The sequence below is a fragment of the Morone saxatilis genome, unplaced genomic scaffold (assembly GCF_004916995.1).
Source record: "Morone saxatilis isolate NCDOM2014 unplaced genomic scaffold, NCSU_SB_2.0 Contig15, whole genome shotgun sequence".
Taxonomy (NCBI): domain Eukaryota; kingdom Metazoa; phylum Chordata; class Actinopteri; family Moronidae; genus Morone; species Morone saxatilis.
This window is the reverse complement of record NW_023339707.1, coordinates 6,540,788-6,558,968: the sequence shown is the minus strand read 5'-3', so window position 1 is coordinate 6,558,968 and position 18,181 is coordinate 6,540,788. Positions and strand designations below refer to the sequence as shown.

Here is an 18,181-nt window from a genome sequence, read left to right as displayed (position 1 = left end):
GTACTCCTGACAGTAGAATAAACCTAATAAATGCCCAGTCATGCAATAAATGAATAAATAATAACCTGGAAACTACCAGAAGAAAATTCCTGTGAAACAAATTTGTGGTCATACTGTCCATACCTACTTAAGATTTACTAAAAAATATGTTCATGTGGACCACTTCCATTTTTACAAAGCAGGAAAACCATGTTAACAATGTCACTGGTATACATTTTGTACCACTCAGCAAAAACCCACAATGGAACAAATCATAGACCATTTAATTGTGGCTGAATAAATATGTTGACTTTTCCTAAATGTGGACCTCTGGATCCAAATCAGTTTGTATACAAATAAACAATACATTAATGGAGGTTCTACAATATGTTCCTTTAATAATCTGTGTATATAATACTATATTTTCAAACATAATGTAATTTCCCCAGAATATATTTATATGAGAGTTGTACTGGCTGCATTTAATTGTACAACTGTTTATAAGTCAAAACACCAGTTTTGCCAACAAGCTAAGAACACCACATTGCTCAACACACCACAATGCAGAAGCAGTGGTTTATAAAATTAATCGTTTCAAGATATCGTATCTCCTAATACAGTGTCATATGACTTTCTTCAGCAGACACTGAATAACTTTCTATTCAAGGATGATCAAAACCTTAAAACAGAATAGACTTTTAATACTTTGTGAGAATGTAGTGCAAAGCTGACAGAAGCGTACGGTTGACCTGGATGACATCTCATTTGTGGTAGTAGTCAAAGTAGTGTTCTAAAAGAACCAACATACTCAAAAATACGCCCAAACTTCACTTGCATTGTAACTGCTGCAACAACTTGATTTTTCTTTTAAACATTTGAACATACCTTCACCCAATAGGTGACACTAATTGCATGCGAGTATGTGAGTATGAGTATGTTACAAAAAGTATTGTAAAGACACACCATGACAGAGAAGATTACTGTGTGCACACTGTCTTTGATTTTCTCCCCCTATAAATCTTGACGTTTTAAAGCACAATCAAGGGCCCCGCCTTGAAATATCACACCACTAACTTGGGTCTATTTAATCAGTAGCAGTTTCTTTTCTAAATCCGTAGCATAAAACCAGTTGTGAATGTGTACACCTCTGTTATAAGGAGTGCTCTATTTGAAAAGTGTCCTGAGATTAATCTTCTGTACTGAATTGGCGCTTATACAAATAAAATTGAATTGAATTGAAACAGTGTTAAGTGTGCACATTTTTGTATGATTATTTGTCAGGGTTGCTGGCTGAGTAGTTGATTGCTGGTGTCAAAGCTTGGAAAATGACCTTTGTTGCATGTAACTGCTGTAATGACACCCTTTTAGTGCTATTAAGATTGGATCTGAACTGATTTATTACTGCTGTTCATACTTTGGATTAAGTTAAGGTCCACTTGGCATCTTGCTAAATTAAAACTTGTTTCTGGTACAATATGCTTATTTACCCAGTGTTACCAACTCAGGCTTTCATCAGGGTGGTATGTGTGGTTGTTTCCTTATATAGTACATTGATCAGTCTTGTGAATTGCAGATCACTGTAGACACTCAGTTTACAAAAAACATTAAATCATCTTTTTAAAATACATTGGACAAAATGGACTACTTTGTTTCTTGTCCATGAAGTATTTTACTTTTAAGGTGGTATTTTCTTTTAAGCTCAGAAATATGTTAAAATAGTTTTTTAAATAAATTAAGACCCACTCAGTTATAGGTAGCTAGTAAGGTCTCACACACACCCTAACTTTTGGTACAACAATAAATTTGCATGTATTGCAGCAGACACAACTAATGCCATAATTGCAGTGGATATATGTAATTAAGATGTTTTCGTGGCATGCTGTTAGTGCATTTTAATTTCGGTGTCACAACCAAATCTCAGTCTGTGTATCTGGTGTCAGCTCTGTTTAGAATTCAACATGCTAATTTAGCTGTTTTTGTGCATTTGCTGCATTTTTTTGTAATGCTATTTGCTTCCAAGTGTGTGTAAATGTATTACTTCCTATTAGCTGATTTTGGTTTATTGCTGAGTAGTAATTTTACAAGGAATGCATAAATAACTAAAGGTTAGGATAACGAAATGCAAGTCAGGTCTGCAGTTTTAAAAAGATCAGCATGTATGAGATTTACTCTGCGGCACAAATTTATCTCAGTCCTCTCCAGTTGTTTATTTTTTGGTTAACTGCATCACCTTTGGACACAGCTCCACAGCTCTGAACGACATGTAGCGACACATGTGGCTTGACGAGGTAGTGCTATAGGGGGAATTTCAGGAGACGGCTGGTGTATTTTTCTCACTGCCTACCTCTGTGTATGGGCAATGGCTCCCCCCCTCCGTGAGATCCAGTTGGAACTGGAAATTTCTGGCCAGTGCTGGCTGCCTGCCCACTCCCACAGGCCAGGCTCCGTCAGCAGCACTTCCGGGAGTGTCTGAGCACAGGAGGAGAAAGTGAGAAGGAAACAAACAGCAGAGGGCCTAGAAAGCTGAGACAGGCATGGGAATGGTTTGAGAAAAAAGGTGCATGAGGCAGCCATGAATTTGCCACTGACGTGCAAATCCATATTTTTATACCGATAACCAGATGCACTGTATAAATATGAATTAGTGAGAAAGAGGGTGTTTTTATACTCTTCAGCTGAGAGACATTGCGGGTTTAAAAATGGAGAAGACGCATTCACAGTGCATTGCCTGGGCTTTTATGCAAATGAACCACTATAAATTTGAATCTGAAATGTGTGCATAATATGGCCAGTTCAATACAATATGTAATCCTCCTTCCTTCCCCTGCAGTTTGGCCACTGCAAACTCACATTTTGTCACCTTTCTTTGAATCCGTCACATGTTATCTGCTGCTCTTGACTGTGCATTGAAATACAGCTTTTAGCATTTATTATCCAATCTATGAATGAATTCTCAGAGGCAGAGCATGTAGCACTTACAGTGTACCACTGCAAAATGATAAATCTGCTCTTAAGGTTGTTCAGATTTGTTTACAGTATATCAACTTCTGATTTTATCAAGGTAAAACTATTAATAACTAGATTCTTAAGTATTATTTTGGCAATGGCAACAACCAGTTACTGCAACACAAAATAACTACCTTGTTCTATCTATAATGGTAGTAAGAGATCAAATTGTGAGACTTGCAACAACGTCTAAAAACATGTTCCTCTTTTGCTACAGTGATTCTAGCAGTAGTTCCAGTGACGACTCGCCGGCGCGTTCAGTGCAGTCTGCTGCTGTTCCTGCACCCTCAGCACTTCCTTTATCCTCCCTTGACAAGGATGAACCACGTAAAAGCTTTGGCATCAAGGTCCAAAATCTTCCTGTGCGCTCTACAGGTTAGTTATAAGGTGCTCCTGCAGTGTGAGTACAAAGAGCTTTTTTTTTTTTAGCAGAAAGAGTGGTGCATTGTATTTCTGGGTATCTCAAATATTGACACATTTTTATTATAAATCACTATCAATAGTTTATCATTTAATAACCCTTTTTTCAGTACACATACTTAGTAAAACACAAAATCTGCTTACTACAGATACGAGCCTGAAGGATGGTTTGTTCCATGAATTTAAGAAACATGGAAAGGTCACATCTGTACAAATCCATGGAGCTTCAGAGGAGCGCTATGGTCTAGTCTTTTTCCGCCAGCAAGAGGACCAAGAGAAAGCACTTGGAGCATCAAAGGGGAAGCTTTTTTTTGGCATGCAAATTGATGTCACAGCCTGGAATGGCCCTGGTAAGTCCTGATCTTTAACTGTATTGCAGCAAAAACACAATTAATGGAAAAACACACAGGTTTCCAATGAGGACTTATTTTTCAGAAACAGAAAGCGAGAACGAGTTTCGGCCCTTGGATGAGAGGATAGATGAGTTTCATCCAAAGGCCACACGGACATTATTCATTGGAAACCTGGAGAAGACCACCACTTACCATGACCTGCTTAACATCTTTCAACGCTTTGGAGAAATAGTGGTAGGTTAATGTCGTGAAATGGTTGAAAATGGCTGCATACAGTGGTTAACATGCTGCACAGTTTGAGATGACCATGCTTACTGACAGCATGTTTCTGTCTTTATCATCCCCAAAGGATATTGACATTAAGAAGGTGAATGGAGCCCCACAGTATGCCTTTCTACAATACTGCGACATTGCTAGTGTCTGTAAGGCCATAAAGAAGATGGATGGCGAGTACCTTGGTAACAATAGATTAAAGGTGATTATTATCATATTAATTTAATTTGAAATCTTGCCTTACCACCACTACTACATTCCTGTCATACTCAGTATTATTAATGAGCTAATCCATATATTTGTTAAACTGCTTAATTCAGTTGTTTGATGTTAGATTAAATAATTGCAATCTAATTTTTATTTCAGCTGGGCTTTGGAAAGAGCATGCCTACAACATGTGTTTGGTTGGATGGATTAGCGTCAAACACAACTGAGCAGTTTCTTACTCGTCATTTCTGCCGTTATGGACATGTTGTCAAGGTAAGTCTTTTTATTTCCCCCCTCATGTTTGCCCATTGTTTACTTTCTGGCACCTTGGGACTCTATTTTCCTCTGTCTTCCGCAGGTTGTATTCGACAGAATGAAAGGAATGGCCCTTATCCTGTACAACAACATTGAATATGCACAAGCTGCTGTCAAAGACACAAAGGGGTGGAAGATAGGGGGCAGTAAAATCAAGGTAAGCTTTGTTCTGAAATTTTACTCTGTAACATTCTCAATTCCTGACAGGCTGTAAAAAAAAAACCTCTACCCTTCTTTGTTTTTCTTCAGGTGGACTTTGCCAATCAGGAAAGTCAGATGGCTTTCTATCGTTCAATGCAGGCATCGGGCCAGGATATTCGGGACTTTTATGACATTCTCTCCGAAAGAAGGTTTGTATAATATATGTTTATGGAATAATAATTTAGCCTTAATGTCTAATATTAAACCTAACTTTATTGATACCAAAGTATGATGAAATTATAGTCTGCTTTTTTTGTTTTTTCTGTTTATTTCAGGGATGATCGACGAACTCAATATGAATTTCAAGCAGAAAGACAATATTACGAAAATGTACGAACACCAGGAACATATACTGAAGATCCACGTCGTAAATACCCGGCCAGAAGTCGGGAGTTCTACACTGAATGGGACCCATATCAGGGAGATTACTATGATCCACAATACTTTGAAGACCCCCGGGAATATCGAGAATATAGAGCTGACCCTTACGAGCAGGACATTCGCAAATACAGCTATTTGCAACGAGAACGTGAAAGAGAGAGGGAGCGCTTTGAAACAGATCGTGGACGGGATCATGGGAGGAGGACCATTGAGCGTAGCCAAAGCCCATCTCACATTGCCTCTCGTCGTCCTGCTAGCCCTACAGCATCACCTTCTCTCTCTGAGAGGATACCAAGTGATTCAGACCGCCGTATTTGTTGCCGATCTTCTGAAAGAAGTGGTAGCTGCAGTTCAATCTCCCCACCCAGATTTGAAAAACTTGAAAAGGCACGCACCGAAAGATATAATAAAACTGACAAACTTGAGAAGGATCGAGTCTTTGAAGTTGAAAGAGGGAATTTGGTTGAAAAGGAGAAGCGGGCTGGACGTAAAGAGCGAGGGGACAAGGACAAAAGTGAGAAACAGAGGCTTAAGAAGCTCAAAATCGCATCGCCTATTATCCAAGCATGTGAGACGGAACCTGAACTTGAAAGAGATGTTAGCCCTGAGTCTGTCCTTCGAAGTAAAAACAGTAAAATTCCAAAGGAAGGATCGAGCAAAGGACGGTTAGACCTTCTGCCTTGTGTTGTGCAATTAACACGTGTTAAAGAAAAAGAAGGAAAATTGATTGGTCATTCTGTCCAAGAAAAACAAACACCAAGGGGTGGGAGTGACAGTCCTAGATTGGCATCACCTTCAGCTGACCAGAGGAGTCCTCCTTTACGCTCAGAATTGTCAAAAAGTGACATCTCTAAGCATGGAAAGGTTCCCAGAGACAAAAATATGCACAGTTTAGTTGAGGTTATTGACAAGGATGCTAAAATCAAATCCAAAAAACATGGAAAATCTGAAATGGGATTTGATAGTGGTATTTGTGTGGATATTGACCGTTTAGCTGCAAGGAAAAGGCGTTTTGAAGACTCTGGGAAAAGTGATCGACAGAAGAGAACTAGTGAGGAGGATCTCATTAGACCTGGACTTCATAAACTATGGAACAATGTTAAGGAGACAGATTTGGATAAGAACCTTTTCATAAAAGGGATGCATAAAAAGGAGCACCACAAGGATAAATGTGTCCGGATGGTTTCAGTTAGCAGTCCTAAAGATGGACGAGACTGTGAAAGCAACTCCATAGGCCTTTCCCTGGAGCGGCAGTCACAGTTAGGGGAGCTGCCTGAAGATTCTACTGATCAATTAGACTCCCCCTACCTTAAAATGGATTTGGAAGGCTCAAAGAGTGAAAACAGCTCTGGTCTCACAAAGATGTCAGATGATGGCAGCCTTGATTTGGATGAATTAAAAGAACAGCAGAAACAGTTTTTTTCAGAAAACGATCAAGGGAGAGGAAAGTGCAGAGACTCAGATGATGGAGATGAACACTTTGTGCACATAGACCAAAATAATACATCAAAACAAACTGAACAGAGTCGTTGGCTCCGACCCAAGCTTGGTGATACTGATAAGTTAGTCAAGTTTGAAAACCCACCAAGTAATGAGACTCGTGATTTTGAAAAGGATTATATCATGCATGATGTTGGAAAACCAATTCAGGATATGGCCAGTGAAGACTTCTCTTCCTGTAAACGAAAGAAATTAGAAAATTTTGACTTTGAAATAGTCACTGCAAAAAGAGAGCGCCACTTCACAAGTTCCCAGAAGTTGAATGAGGACATTTATCAAAGCATAACATCCTCAATAGGACATGGTCACTTTTCTGTTAATGAGGAAGATGAAAGTCCCCAGATTTCTGTGTCAGTTATAAACAAGGAAAGAAAATCTTCTCCAACAACAGATGATACATTTTCACACACGGAACTCAAAAACAGTTTGGGCATGACAGCCACACATTTTCAGTCTCCTGACACTGAACATCCAAAGCTTAAAACAAACTTGCTTGGCTGTGATGAGGAGTTAATGCAACGTTGGGAAAGACGGATAAAGTCTGATTCACTTAGAATGGAAATGACTTTCCCAAGGGATATTGCAAAACGTGAAAGCATACACAAACACCTTGGCCAGGATTTGGAACCTGGAGAAGTACAGTCTGATTCAGATGATGATGGAGAAAACAAACACGTATCTCCCAAGTCCAATAGTTCCTTGTCTTATATCCTCAGGGAACGTGACGAGAGGATGACGGACCTGAAGCTTTCAGGCTCCCTGGAAAAAAATAAGTTTTATTCTTTTGCATTAGATAAAACTATAACTCCTGACACAAAAGCACTCCTTGAAAGAGCCAAGACATTGTATTCCTCCAGGGAAGATAATTGGTCCTTTCTTCCATCACGTTTTCCAACCTCCCACAGTTGTACAGATAAGGACAAGGTAGAGCTAGCACCTCGACCTATTCCTTCTTGGTATATGAAAAAGAAAAAGATTCGTACAGACTCTGACGAAAAGCTGCATGATAAAAAGGAGGAACTTAAGCCGCAGGACCAAGAGCGGCAGGACCTGTTCGCCTCTCGCTTTCTACACAGCTCAATCTTTGAACAGGATTCTCGGCGTTTGCAGCATCTTGAACGTAAAGACCAAGATTTAGAAACTGGAGTTGGTAGGCCTTTTGCCAAACCAGGCGTGACTGAGGTGCAGCCTGAATCTGGAATAGGTGACGTCCCACAAGAGCCTATAGTGCTGTTCCATAGTAGGTTTTTAGAACTTCAACAACAAAAAGACAAGGACCATCCCCCACCTGATACAGAGAATGATTCAGTAGTGGTGGAAATTAAAAGAGAGGAAGTGCAGAATTGTACTAATGTGCTGTCTGATAAGGAATCTGAGCCAGTACTGAAGGTTGATGACAAATCAATCAGCCCCCCATTAACCTTGTCCATTTCACCATTTGTTCCTTCCCCTAAAGAAATGTCTTCACCAGAAAAGAAAGACCTTTTAACTCCATCCTCAGATCAACCTGTGTCATTTGTTAAAGAAGAAAAAGTAGAGCCACTTCTTGAGGAGTCCCCATCTCATTCTCTTCCTGTGCTAACCATAACCCCTCCACTCATCCTTCCAGAGCCTGCAAATGAAATGGAAACAAAAGTAGAGTTAATTGAACCCAAAGTAAAAATTGGAGATAGTTTGGCAGTGGAACATAATCCTCTTGTGGAAGATAAGCCTCCCACTCCTGGTGGTTCCCTAAGTGGTTTTGAGAGAGAGACTGCAGAATTCACTTACACTGACTATCCAAAGATTGAAGAAAAATCTGAAATTATTAAAACAGAACCTAAAATGGAAAATCAGGAAACAAAACACTTTGAGGAATCTCAGAAAACCGAGACAGATAGTGAGGCATGTATGCCAGAGCTAGAGGCCGAAATAAAACCATTACCAAACCGCAGACAGCCCAAAAGTAAAAGGGCTAAACAACTTTCAGTATTACGTGCTTCACAACCTTCGCAAATTGTTGCCACTGAGAAACCTGCAACACGAAAGAGTGAACGGATTGACAGGGAGAAACTCAAAAGGGCCTCATCTCCTCGCGCAGAAGTACCAAAAGCATCATTTGAGTCTAAAACCACATCCAAGTCACCAATTCATGCATCAGATTCTGAGCAAAACCTTGAGTCAAGTTTAATCCATGGGAGAACACGTCGCAGGAATGTAAGGTCAGTCTATGCCACATTACATGAAGATGATCAAGCTGGCAAAGAGGTGGTTGAGCCATCACGCTCAATGCGCAAACGTGCTGCTGATAAAGAACCAATACAGCAAGATGTTCAAATTCCATCTACCAATGCAAGGCGTGGACGTCCACCTAAAAGAGGTATCAAACGATGTGAGGATGTGTCACCGGTTAAGGGGGATCAGCAGAAAATGATGGAAGAAGACACAGAGGTCAAAGAGACCTCAACTGCTGTTGAGGTTGTGAAAGCCTCTGAGGGATGGCGTTCACCCCGCACCCAAAAAGTGCAACAAACACAAATGACTTCAGTTAACAAGAAAGGAGGCAGAATAGACAAACAGTCTGGGAGCACCACAGTGCTAGCTGAACAACCTGATCTGGCAAGTAACGATGAGTCCGAACTTAATCCTAAAGTTGATTCTGAACTGTTTGGGAAATTATCTGAAAAGGTGGAAAACGCCAGCTCACCGGTGCACAAAAAGGAACTTAAAGACTTAAAAGATTCTGGTGGAAAGAAATCTCCCGATGGCGATATTGAAAGGGTAGACACCAGCTGCTCTGAGAGGAGACAACAGCCGGAAAAGAGTGTTAAAGTAAAATCACCAAGGGTGAAAAGAAATACCAAACAGGTCACTGAAGATAAACACAGCCTAAAAAACCTTGAGATCCGTGTGAGTGTTGATGACGTAAAAAGTTTACTTCGTTCAGAGGATAATGAGCCTGAGTCATTTGAAGTTCCTACTATTACAAAAACCAAGACAGTAGTACAAGAGAATGAGGAAACAAAGATCATAGGCTTACCAAAAGAATCAATAGAACCTGGGGCACAGGAAAAAGAAGACACCTTATCAGAACCTGAACTTCCTGTTGATCCAGCTGCTCTGTTAGCACGGCAGATGGAACTAGAGCAGGCAGTTGAAAATATTGCTAAGCTTACAGTTGAGCAACCTCCTCGACCATATAAGGAACCACCTTCAGAGCAACCTACCATATTACCTCCTGTCATAGTTGAGCCAGAAAGTGAAGTTGAAGAGGAGAAGCGAGCTAATCCTGCAAGTGAAACTGAACTTGCAGCCGCTATTGATTCCATTACAGCTGAAGAAACGTGTGCAGATGCAGATGCTTTCACAGCTCCTCCTACTTACACAGCTCTTATTCCTACCCCCGACTCCTTGGTTTCCCCCTCCTCCAATGAGATTATGGAACCTGAAACACACATGGTGATCAACAATATTCTTGCAGCGGACTCAGATGATGGTCCTCTGACACCCAGCCCAAAGGCACTAATGGCAGAGTCTAAGGCAGCTGAGGATACCCCTCTACTTGAAACACCCAAGAAAACAGGTAAAGTTAGAGCCAAAACCCCGAAGAAATCAAGAAGTCGTAAAGGTGCAGCTGCCAAGAAAGGGGATAGTGCTGATGAGGTCTCACAGCCAGAGTCCTCCCCAGTTAAGTTACCAGAGTCTATCCCAGAAGACCCAGAAACCATCAATTCAAAAGCAGTTACTGTTACAGCTGCGGCAACTTCAGCAGCCTCTGTGGTCACAGCTGTTGCAACTTGTAGACGTGATGTTACAAGTGCTATAACTGTGGACACGCCAAAAGAGGCAGAGCAACCTGAAATTGAACAGCCTGTACCCAAAGAATCTGCCTTTCATTCAGGCACAAGCAACTCCAGTTGTAAAAAGCATCCCCACGCAACAGAGCCATCTAGCCCTACTCCTGCCCCTGCCCGCCCACAACCTGTATCCCAATTTAGTGTACCACTATTGCGGCCTGCCAAAATGCCACTTTCACCAGACTGGCCTCCTAGAACTGAAGAAAGTAGAATCTGCGTTGCTCCTTCGTGTCACGTCACAGTGGTAACTCCTTCTGCACCAGCATCAACTACACTTGGAGCCCCTTCAACAAACCCCCCAATGCCCCCTGACACCAAGGCCTCGGATATTGACCCTAGTTCCAGTACCTTAAGAAAAATCCTAATGGAACCTAAATATGTGTCTGCATCAAACAGCAATTCTATACCTACCACTATGGTGACGTCTGTACTGTCAGATCCTTCACGAATGTCGGAGAATGAAAATCCCTCTGATACAATGAGTTCAAGACAGTTACATCCTGAAGAGAGACCACTTTTACCCCCCCAGCCCATACACCACAAACCTTTTCCATTGACAGAGTCCCAACAGAACTGTGGAGAGAAGACCCAGCACACAGTTATTTCTCCTGCTACCTCAGTAATAAGTCGAATTCCAATGCCTTATGATACAGAGGAAACGCCACGCATTTCTCTGAGCAACCGAAGCATTGGCCTGTCTATTCCGAAGCAAAAATTTAGAGCAAGCTCTAATGAGAATAATCGCTACCATGGCATGGATGTAGTAGAAGACGGGACTAGAGGACGCTCTGTTGTTGAAACCACTCCCTACAGTACAGGCTCCAGTCCTGGCTTAAGGGTCAATACATCAGAGGGTGTCGTTGTTCTCAGTTATTCGGGTCAGAAAACCGAAGGACCCCACAGGATGAGAGCCAAAATTAGTCAGATTCCTCAAGCCAGTGCTGGTGATATAGAATTTCAGCAATCGGTGTCCAAATCGTCAATAAAGCAAGACCCGCTCATCACATCATCCCAGTCGCCTACCCCAAAAGTAGCCCCAACTCCTACAGCATATGGGCACACAGGGGTTCTCTTGACAGGCCAGTCATATAACTCTCAACCTGTCATTTCAAGTACCAAGCAGGAGAGTCTTGTTTGTGACAAATCTGAAGCTCCGTATCACACAGCATCTCAGGGTGGTGTGGTAAAGATGTTCCAACAGCCAGTTAGTTCTCCTCAAGTGCTGATGTACAACCAAGCTGTAATACAGCAGCATGGCAAGAGAGGACTTGGAACTGAACCTCTACCAAAAAAGATGGACATGGGCAAAGCTGTTCAGCAGTCTAACCTCAGCCCAGTCATGAGTCCACACCACCCATCACTATCTGGGAACCGCATGAGCCCCAGCCCTGGCATCCCAACTGATAGGTCAGCTCTACACCTAAAGCAGGAACCCCATTCCCCACGAACAGCTGTTCACTCCCCTTCACCCTTTGTCAAAGCCTGTCCTCCAAGCAGTTCTCCTAGAGGAACTTCTGTCGTCCTTGGTCATGGCATGCCACAAATGCCTACGTATCATTCTAGTATGCATCACCCGCACTCAGAACAGTCCTCCGTCATAATTCAACCTCACAGTGTCACTCAGTCAATGGCTCATGAAGCTAGGATGAACACCCCACCAATGTCTGGGATAACCTATGGAAGGCGAAGTGACTCTCTGTCTTCTGCCCACCCAGGGCCTCCACAGCGCTCAAACACACCGCAACCTAATGTCATCCGAGACATGGTACTGCAGTCTCATTCAAGTCCCCAGGGGTCGGTATCAGGTGGAGGTGGCACCATTGTAAGTGAAGAAGACCCCAGACACTTTAACCAAGCCCTTAGCAGAACTACAGTGCCCCAGCTCCAATCAGATGTAATGATGATTCACAGTGATCACCGAGGGCTCCACCCAAGTATACGCATGGACCAGTACAGAGACATGCACCAGCGCATTCTCATGCACCAGCAACTGGGAGAGCAGGCTGCTGTAGAAGCAAGACAGTCACGCACCTCAGAGACTGGAACAACGTCCTCAAGCAACATCTCTGGACCTTCAAAGAGTCCTATAGTAGGGAAGAGCATCGACCTTTCCGCAAAAGAATCTCTCAAACCACTAGAAGGAAAACTGATACACCCACCCTCCAATGAAAGTAGAATCAGGGGAGTCCATGCATCTAGTCCTGTCATGGTGTCTTCTCACCCTCATGGGGTTCAACTGATGCATCCTGGAGGTGCAGGCTCCTTTCCAGTTTACCGGGACATGCGGGGTTTCCCATCCCAGTTTCAAGGACATCCTTCATCGGGACACAACCTGGCTAACCAAGGCATTACATCTTCACAGGTCTCTTGATAGGCTTGTTATTATTGACCTTTTGCAAATATTTTATATATTAATATTTTATATTATGTGCACATATAACTGCATTTTCTTAGTTATAGCTCATACTCATACACATTCAAAATATGCATAGGTGTATTAACTTGTATTTATTTTCTTAATTAGGTCCCTCCGGAGCCTGAGCTGGGTCACAGGGGTAAAATGTCTCAGTCTCATGGGGGAGGAAGTGATTCCAAGCCTGAGAATTCCCATCTTCGCCATGCTACCTCTTCGGATCTCTCACACATTTCTCGAATACAAGGGGACACAGTCTCACCCTCCTACCAGTCTCCTATGACGTCACCTATGGGTCTTACTCACAAGCCAGATCTGTCTCTACAGAAAGGCCCTCCAGCCTTCCTGCCAACACCTCCACCAACAGTAACCCCATCAACTTCGCTGCAGCCACGGCCTGATGCTAAGCTGGAACATTCAGGACATCGTTCCATCGACATGGTGCAGCTTTTGACGGTAGGAAGACTGATTGGCCAGCAATGTCATTTTCAAGACATTGCCAAAGACAAAAATATGATTAACAACAATTTCCTTTTTTTTTTTTTTTACAGAAATATCCTATTGTGTGGCAAGGCCTGTTGGCACTGAAGAATGACCAGGCTGCTGTCCAGTTGCACTTTGTTTCTGGCAACACCATACTGGCCCAGCGCTCCCTGCCACCCCCAGAGGGAGGTCCTCTGCTCCGTATTGTCCAGAGGATGAGACTTGAGGCTTCCCAGCTGGACAGTGTGGCACGCAGAATGACTGTGAGTATTTGGGATTTTACTACTTTTTCTAAAGCAGGTTCTAAAATTCGGATGAACATACAAAACATATTTTCATGGATTCATGGATTTTAGCCATTGACCTGATTTTTTTAAATATTTTGATCAATAAATTCATGGCAGGTGGAGAATGACTACTGTTTGCTACTGGCTCTGCCTTGTGGTCGAGACCAAGAAGATGTCCTTGGTCAAACCCAAGCCTTGAACAGTGGCTTCATCACTTACCTGCAAGCCAAACAGGCAGCTGGCATCATCAATGTGCCCAATCCTGGCTCTAATCAGGTCGGTGGTCATTGAATTTTTTTCTGTTCTGCCTTTCTTTTTAAATTGTACCGTATTCTTTAAATTGTTTCATAATAAAATACCATGTAGCTTTAGTTCCCTCTCTAATAATGTTATTTTCATTTTTGGATTCACAGCCAGCTTATGTGGTGCAGATTTTCCCACCTTGCGAATTCTCGGAGAGCCACCTTTCGCGCCTGGCCCCAGACCTTCTCAACAGCATCTCCAGCATTTCTCCTCACCTCATGATTGTCATTGCCTCCGTTTAATTACCTCCATTTTTTTCCTGAACAAAGCCAACACCAGCCCTTTTGGACTCCAGTTTTGTAAACTGGAATTGCCTCATATTTCTATGAGTTTGACTTTTTTTAAAATCTAATTTAGCATGCACTCACCTTTTTCTCCGCCACTTCACCAAGTCCTTAAGTCACTCAATGACATTGAATTCCAAAAACTATACCTTTACAGAGAGGATCTGAAGGGTCGAACAGGGATTTTTGATGATCATTTCTGATTTCTCATTTCATTTTTGCCATTTTTGGAGGTGTTGTGCATAGCCTTTTCTAATTCATAGCATCCATAAAGCTATGGATTGAGACCTTCCTATGGGATATTTTTTACCTTCATAAAAGTGATTGTGATTTTTTTTTTAAAAAAGACAAACGATGTGAGAAGTCATTGCACTATGTTAAGAAAAAAATTGTGAACTTTGTACAGATTTGAGTATAAAAGGATACATGTTATGGAATTACTCTTGTGATCAGCCATGCTTGTGCAAGATAAAAGAGAAACATTGCCTGGAAAATGATCAAGAATCATTTCAGCCTGATCAATCATACTGCTTTGCTCCTTCACCATCAGCCAACTTCTACGTCATTTCCGGACTCAACTCTCCATCCCGAAGTGTTCCCTGCCCCAGGAACTCGTGAGGGGACGTTTAGAGTTGTACAGTTTACACTCAATGCCTCAACAGGGGACTATATAAAGAATATTTAATTTGTTTATTTTTGTTTGCATCTTCTTTAAACCTAAGGGTATTGTGGACAATTGTGAAACTGTAAATACTATAAATATTTAAAGACTGAAGCAATGTGGAGAGACCAAGTGAATTATTTTACAAGACAGATCATCAAATCTCAATGTTTTCTTTCTTTATTGCTTTCTTTATTTTCTTTGGGCATGGGCAAAAGGGGGGAGGGTGGGAAGGATCTCTACAGGATCCAGTGGTAAAATTCACGAAAAAAATATTTTTTAAATTGATTCTGTGCCAAAATGTCTTTTGCAAACGCTCAACTCACGCAATGTATCTTAAACAGAAATTGATCAGAACCTATTTTCATATGTGACTTTGTATTTTGCCACTCAGAGGGCAGACTTGATTCCTTTTTTTTGGTATTGTTCATCAACCCGACTCTGTTACTACAGTGCTTTTACATTCTGAAACTGAATCCTCATTTTGACGGAATCATTGTATTGTAGGGGTTGCATTTCTGTTTGTATTCCTGTTTTCCTTCTCCCTGATGTGGTCCTCTACTGCCCCCTGCTGTCTGAAAATCATCCTAACATATTAAAGACTGCATCCTGAGGTCATTTAAGCAGTGACTTCATGACAGATGTGCTATAGCATGCTTTATTTTCAAATCTTTCAAGGTTAAAGTAAAATCATAGAGGCAAAGAATGTGACTTGAACTTTACATCATGCCGCTAATGGATGTGTTTATCATCTGTCTCCACCCCCGTCCCCCCTTAACTGTCTTCTTGAGCCAAGCTGTACATACTAATGTCCTTGATCTGTGCTCTTGTGTATTTTTCCCCTTTATAATTGTCTTTCTTCAGGGTCCTTATTTTTGTTTTGTGCAACAAAACAAAGCAGTCTGAAAGAGACAGGAGATGAGGTGTGTGAAACCGATGCTGAAAGTAAAACCATGCTTGTCAGTTTTGTGGTGTAAATATTTCTATGACTGCAAGCTGAATACTCTCATGGTTATGTTGAAGGCACTTATAATTTTTGATAAACAAACAAGAAGAAAATACAAAAAACAAACTTAAAACGGTGATTAATATGAAAACTGTCTTTTGATCAATCTTCATTTTGAGTGTATTTTGCTGTTCCTCCATGAGGACATTTTAAACTGTAAAATAAATGGTTGTTTAACTTACTTCTGAAGATCATTAAATGGTCCGTCACTCTTGGTTTGTGTTTTTGTGACTTGTCTATAAACTGAAGTTTTTTTGATGCCTTGACCAGTTAAAGATATATACAGAAACGTGACTGTGGGTTAAGAAAGAAAACTTGTTATAATCTAAAATCTGCTACATCTATCTATCTAATCTGGTCATTCTCAGGAAACCTCCACAACATGTTACAACACTATACCTGATATAACATTGCTCATAAGATTCAGTGCTGCAGTCCATTGAGCAGTCAGAAGATGTCAGTATCTACCTAAACTGCTGAGGTTCAAGCTGTGAGACGCTGTGAATCAGGCTCCCACAGAAGTCAATTGACAGAACAAATCATGAAAATGTTTTCTTTGAAATGTTATCCCTGCCCTCTGCTTGATATGACTATGTATTCCCTTGAGTATAGTTAGTATTTTTCCTACATCTTTGAATTTGAATGTGTCAAAGGAAAACCCACATTTGCTTACACCTTAAAAATTCCTCTAAGCAAGTAAAAGCACAGAGGGAATTCTTTTATGCCAGAACATGCCAGTCTTGGTCAGGAAAGATTGCAAGTAATAGGATGCATGGGTTTGCTGTCTCAAGTCATCCCTTTTATATTAAAAAAATAATGAAATTGACAGAAAATAAAATGTTAGGAACATCAGGATTATGTACCCATTGGCAATGTGTCAAATATTTATGAAATGACAAAACTCGAATGACAGTGACAAATTCTAAAAAAAAAAAAAAATTCTTGCTTTTGTGGCTCAGTTTTGAGAGCAGTATTTAAATGGCTATGGAGCAAGACAAATGAGCACCATGTCTGTCAAAGCTGCAGTTATAGACTCATCCCTAAGGAAAACAGCTCCATGGTTTTGGGAATTTTAAGACCGTGGCTTGAACATTAGGGTTTCCGGCTGCACCCGTCAAATTCAAGAGTACACTAGCCGGCAGATTCTCCAGAGGGAGGCCTATGGGGATTTAGTGGTGATTGGCATTCTATTTGGGAACATTTGGTCTTTCATTATTTTTGGAGTGACTCCTTAGAGTGCAATTAATTACAATCAAATGCAGACAGCCTGTGAAGAAACACCAACCTGCCTTTTAGTATATGGTGAACTTTAATCTTATATTTATGTAACAAAACAACTGCCTGTAATGTATTATGGACTGTTACAATTCATCTTTATCCAGTAAGTCTGATGCAGTAGGTCAAAGCTTACCATAAAAAAAGCATGACACTGAGGAACACCAGCTGCAGCAGCATAAGCGGGTGATTGAGCAACCAAAGGAGGGTACAGAGGGCCATGCTCCTGCTTTACTCATTTTCTTCTGTCATTATGCCTACAGTAGAAAGAGTGTGACCACGCAGAAGAGGTGAGGCATAAGTGATTTATAGTGCCCTGACAGGCCAAGACTTGGAATGATAATTGACGCCCTGTTTGCAGCATGAGAAGAAGCAGATCAGATCGGGACACGGCAAGGGAAAAGCCAAGACAAGGAAGACTTGAGGAGAAATAGATATTTCCTGCACGTTGTTCCACCTCCCTCTCCAAATTCGTAATTCTTCTAAGATTACAGGCTCTGCCTCTGAGCGATGAAGCGAAGTCGAGGAGGAGTCATGTGCCCTTGTCCTTAAAGTAGAGTATTCATACTTCTTAGCTGGTCTCCTCTTGGATTTTTTGCCACAAGATGACATTTTGAAAGCTCAATTTTAGCTAGAAAATGAAAAGAATGTTGAAAATTCAGAGGTTGGTTTTTCAGACGCTGATAAGTGCTTCTTTTCTTGTTTGTGTCCTTTTGGCATTGAGCTCCCAACATTCCATGCTGGTGTTTGGACAATTTGTGCTTACATGAGAGTAAAAGTAAAAGGGACACTATGATTTAAAAAAAAAAAAGCCTTTGTTTAAATTATAACCTCCGCCCAACCAATGCATCCAACAGCTGATCAAAACCACCAGTCACTGTTGAGGGAAGTAAAAAAAAACAACAGAATGAGTGGTTACATCACAGGTCAATGAACTTAAATGCAAGATGCATGCATCAACGTAGTCATGACTCAAAAATGCAGTGTTCCAAATTATT

At 41.3% G+C, this 18,181-nt stretch overlaps 1 protein-coding gene across 1 annotated transcript in view; it reads left to right on the top strand.

The window, feature by feature from the left end:
• spen (spen family transcriptional repressor) overlaps positions 1 to 16,119 on the top strand; it is a gene marked incomplete at its 5' end in the record, with an annotated part of 25,084 nt that extends 8,965 nt beyond the window's left edge. The window contains 12 exon segments of the mRNA XM_035656200.1: positions 3,203 to 3,360; positions 3,555 to 3,755; positions 3,841 to 3,992; positions 4,108 to 4,233; positions 4,398 to 4,511; positions 4,597 to 4,710; positions 4,803 to 4,903; positions 5,030 to 12,833; positions 12,996 to 13,340; positions 13,436 to 13,630; positions 13,772 to 13,930; positions 14,068 to 16,119. Of these exon segments, the coding sequence (XP_035512093.1) occupies positions 3,203 to 3,360; positions 3,555 to 3,755; positions 3,841 to 3,992; positions 4,108 to 4,233; positions 4,398 to 4,511; positions 4,597 to 4,710; positions 4,803 to 4,903; positions 5,030 to 12,833; positions 12,996 to 13,340; positions 13,436 to 13,630; positions 13,772 to 13,930; positions 14,068 to 14,199 (9,601 nt within the window).
• Between the last annotated feature and the right edge of the window lie 2,062 nt (positions 16,120 to 18,181).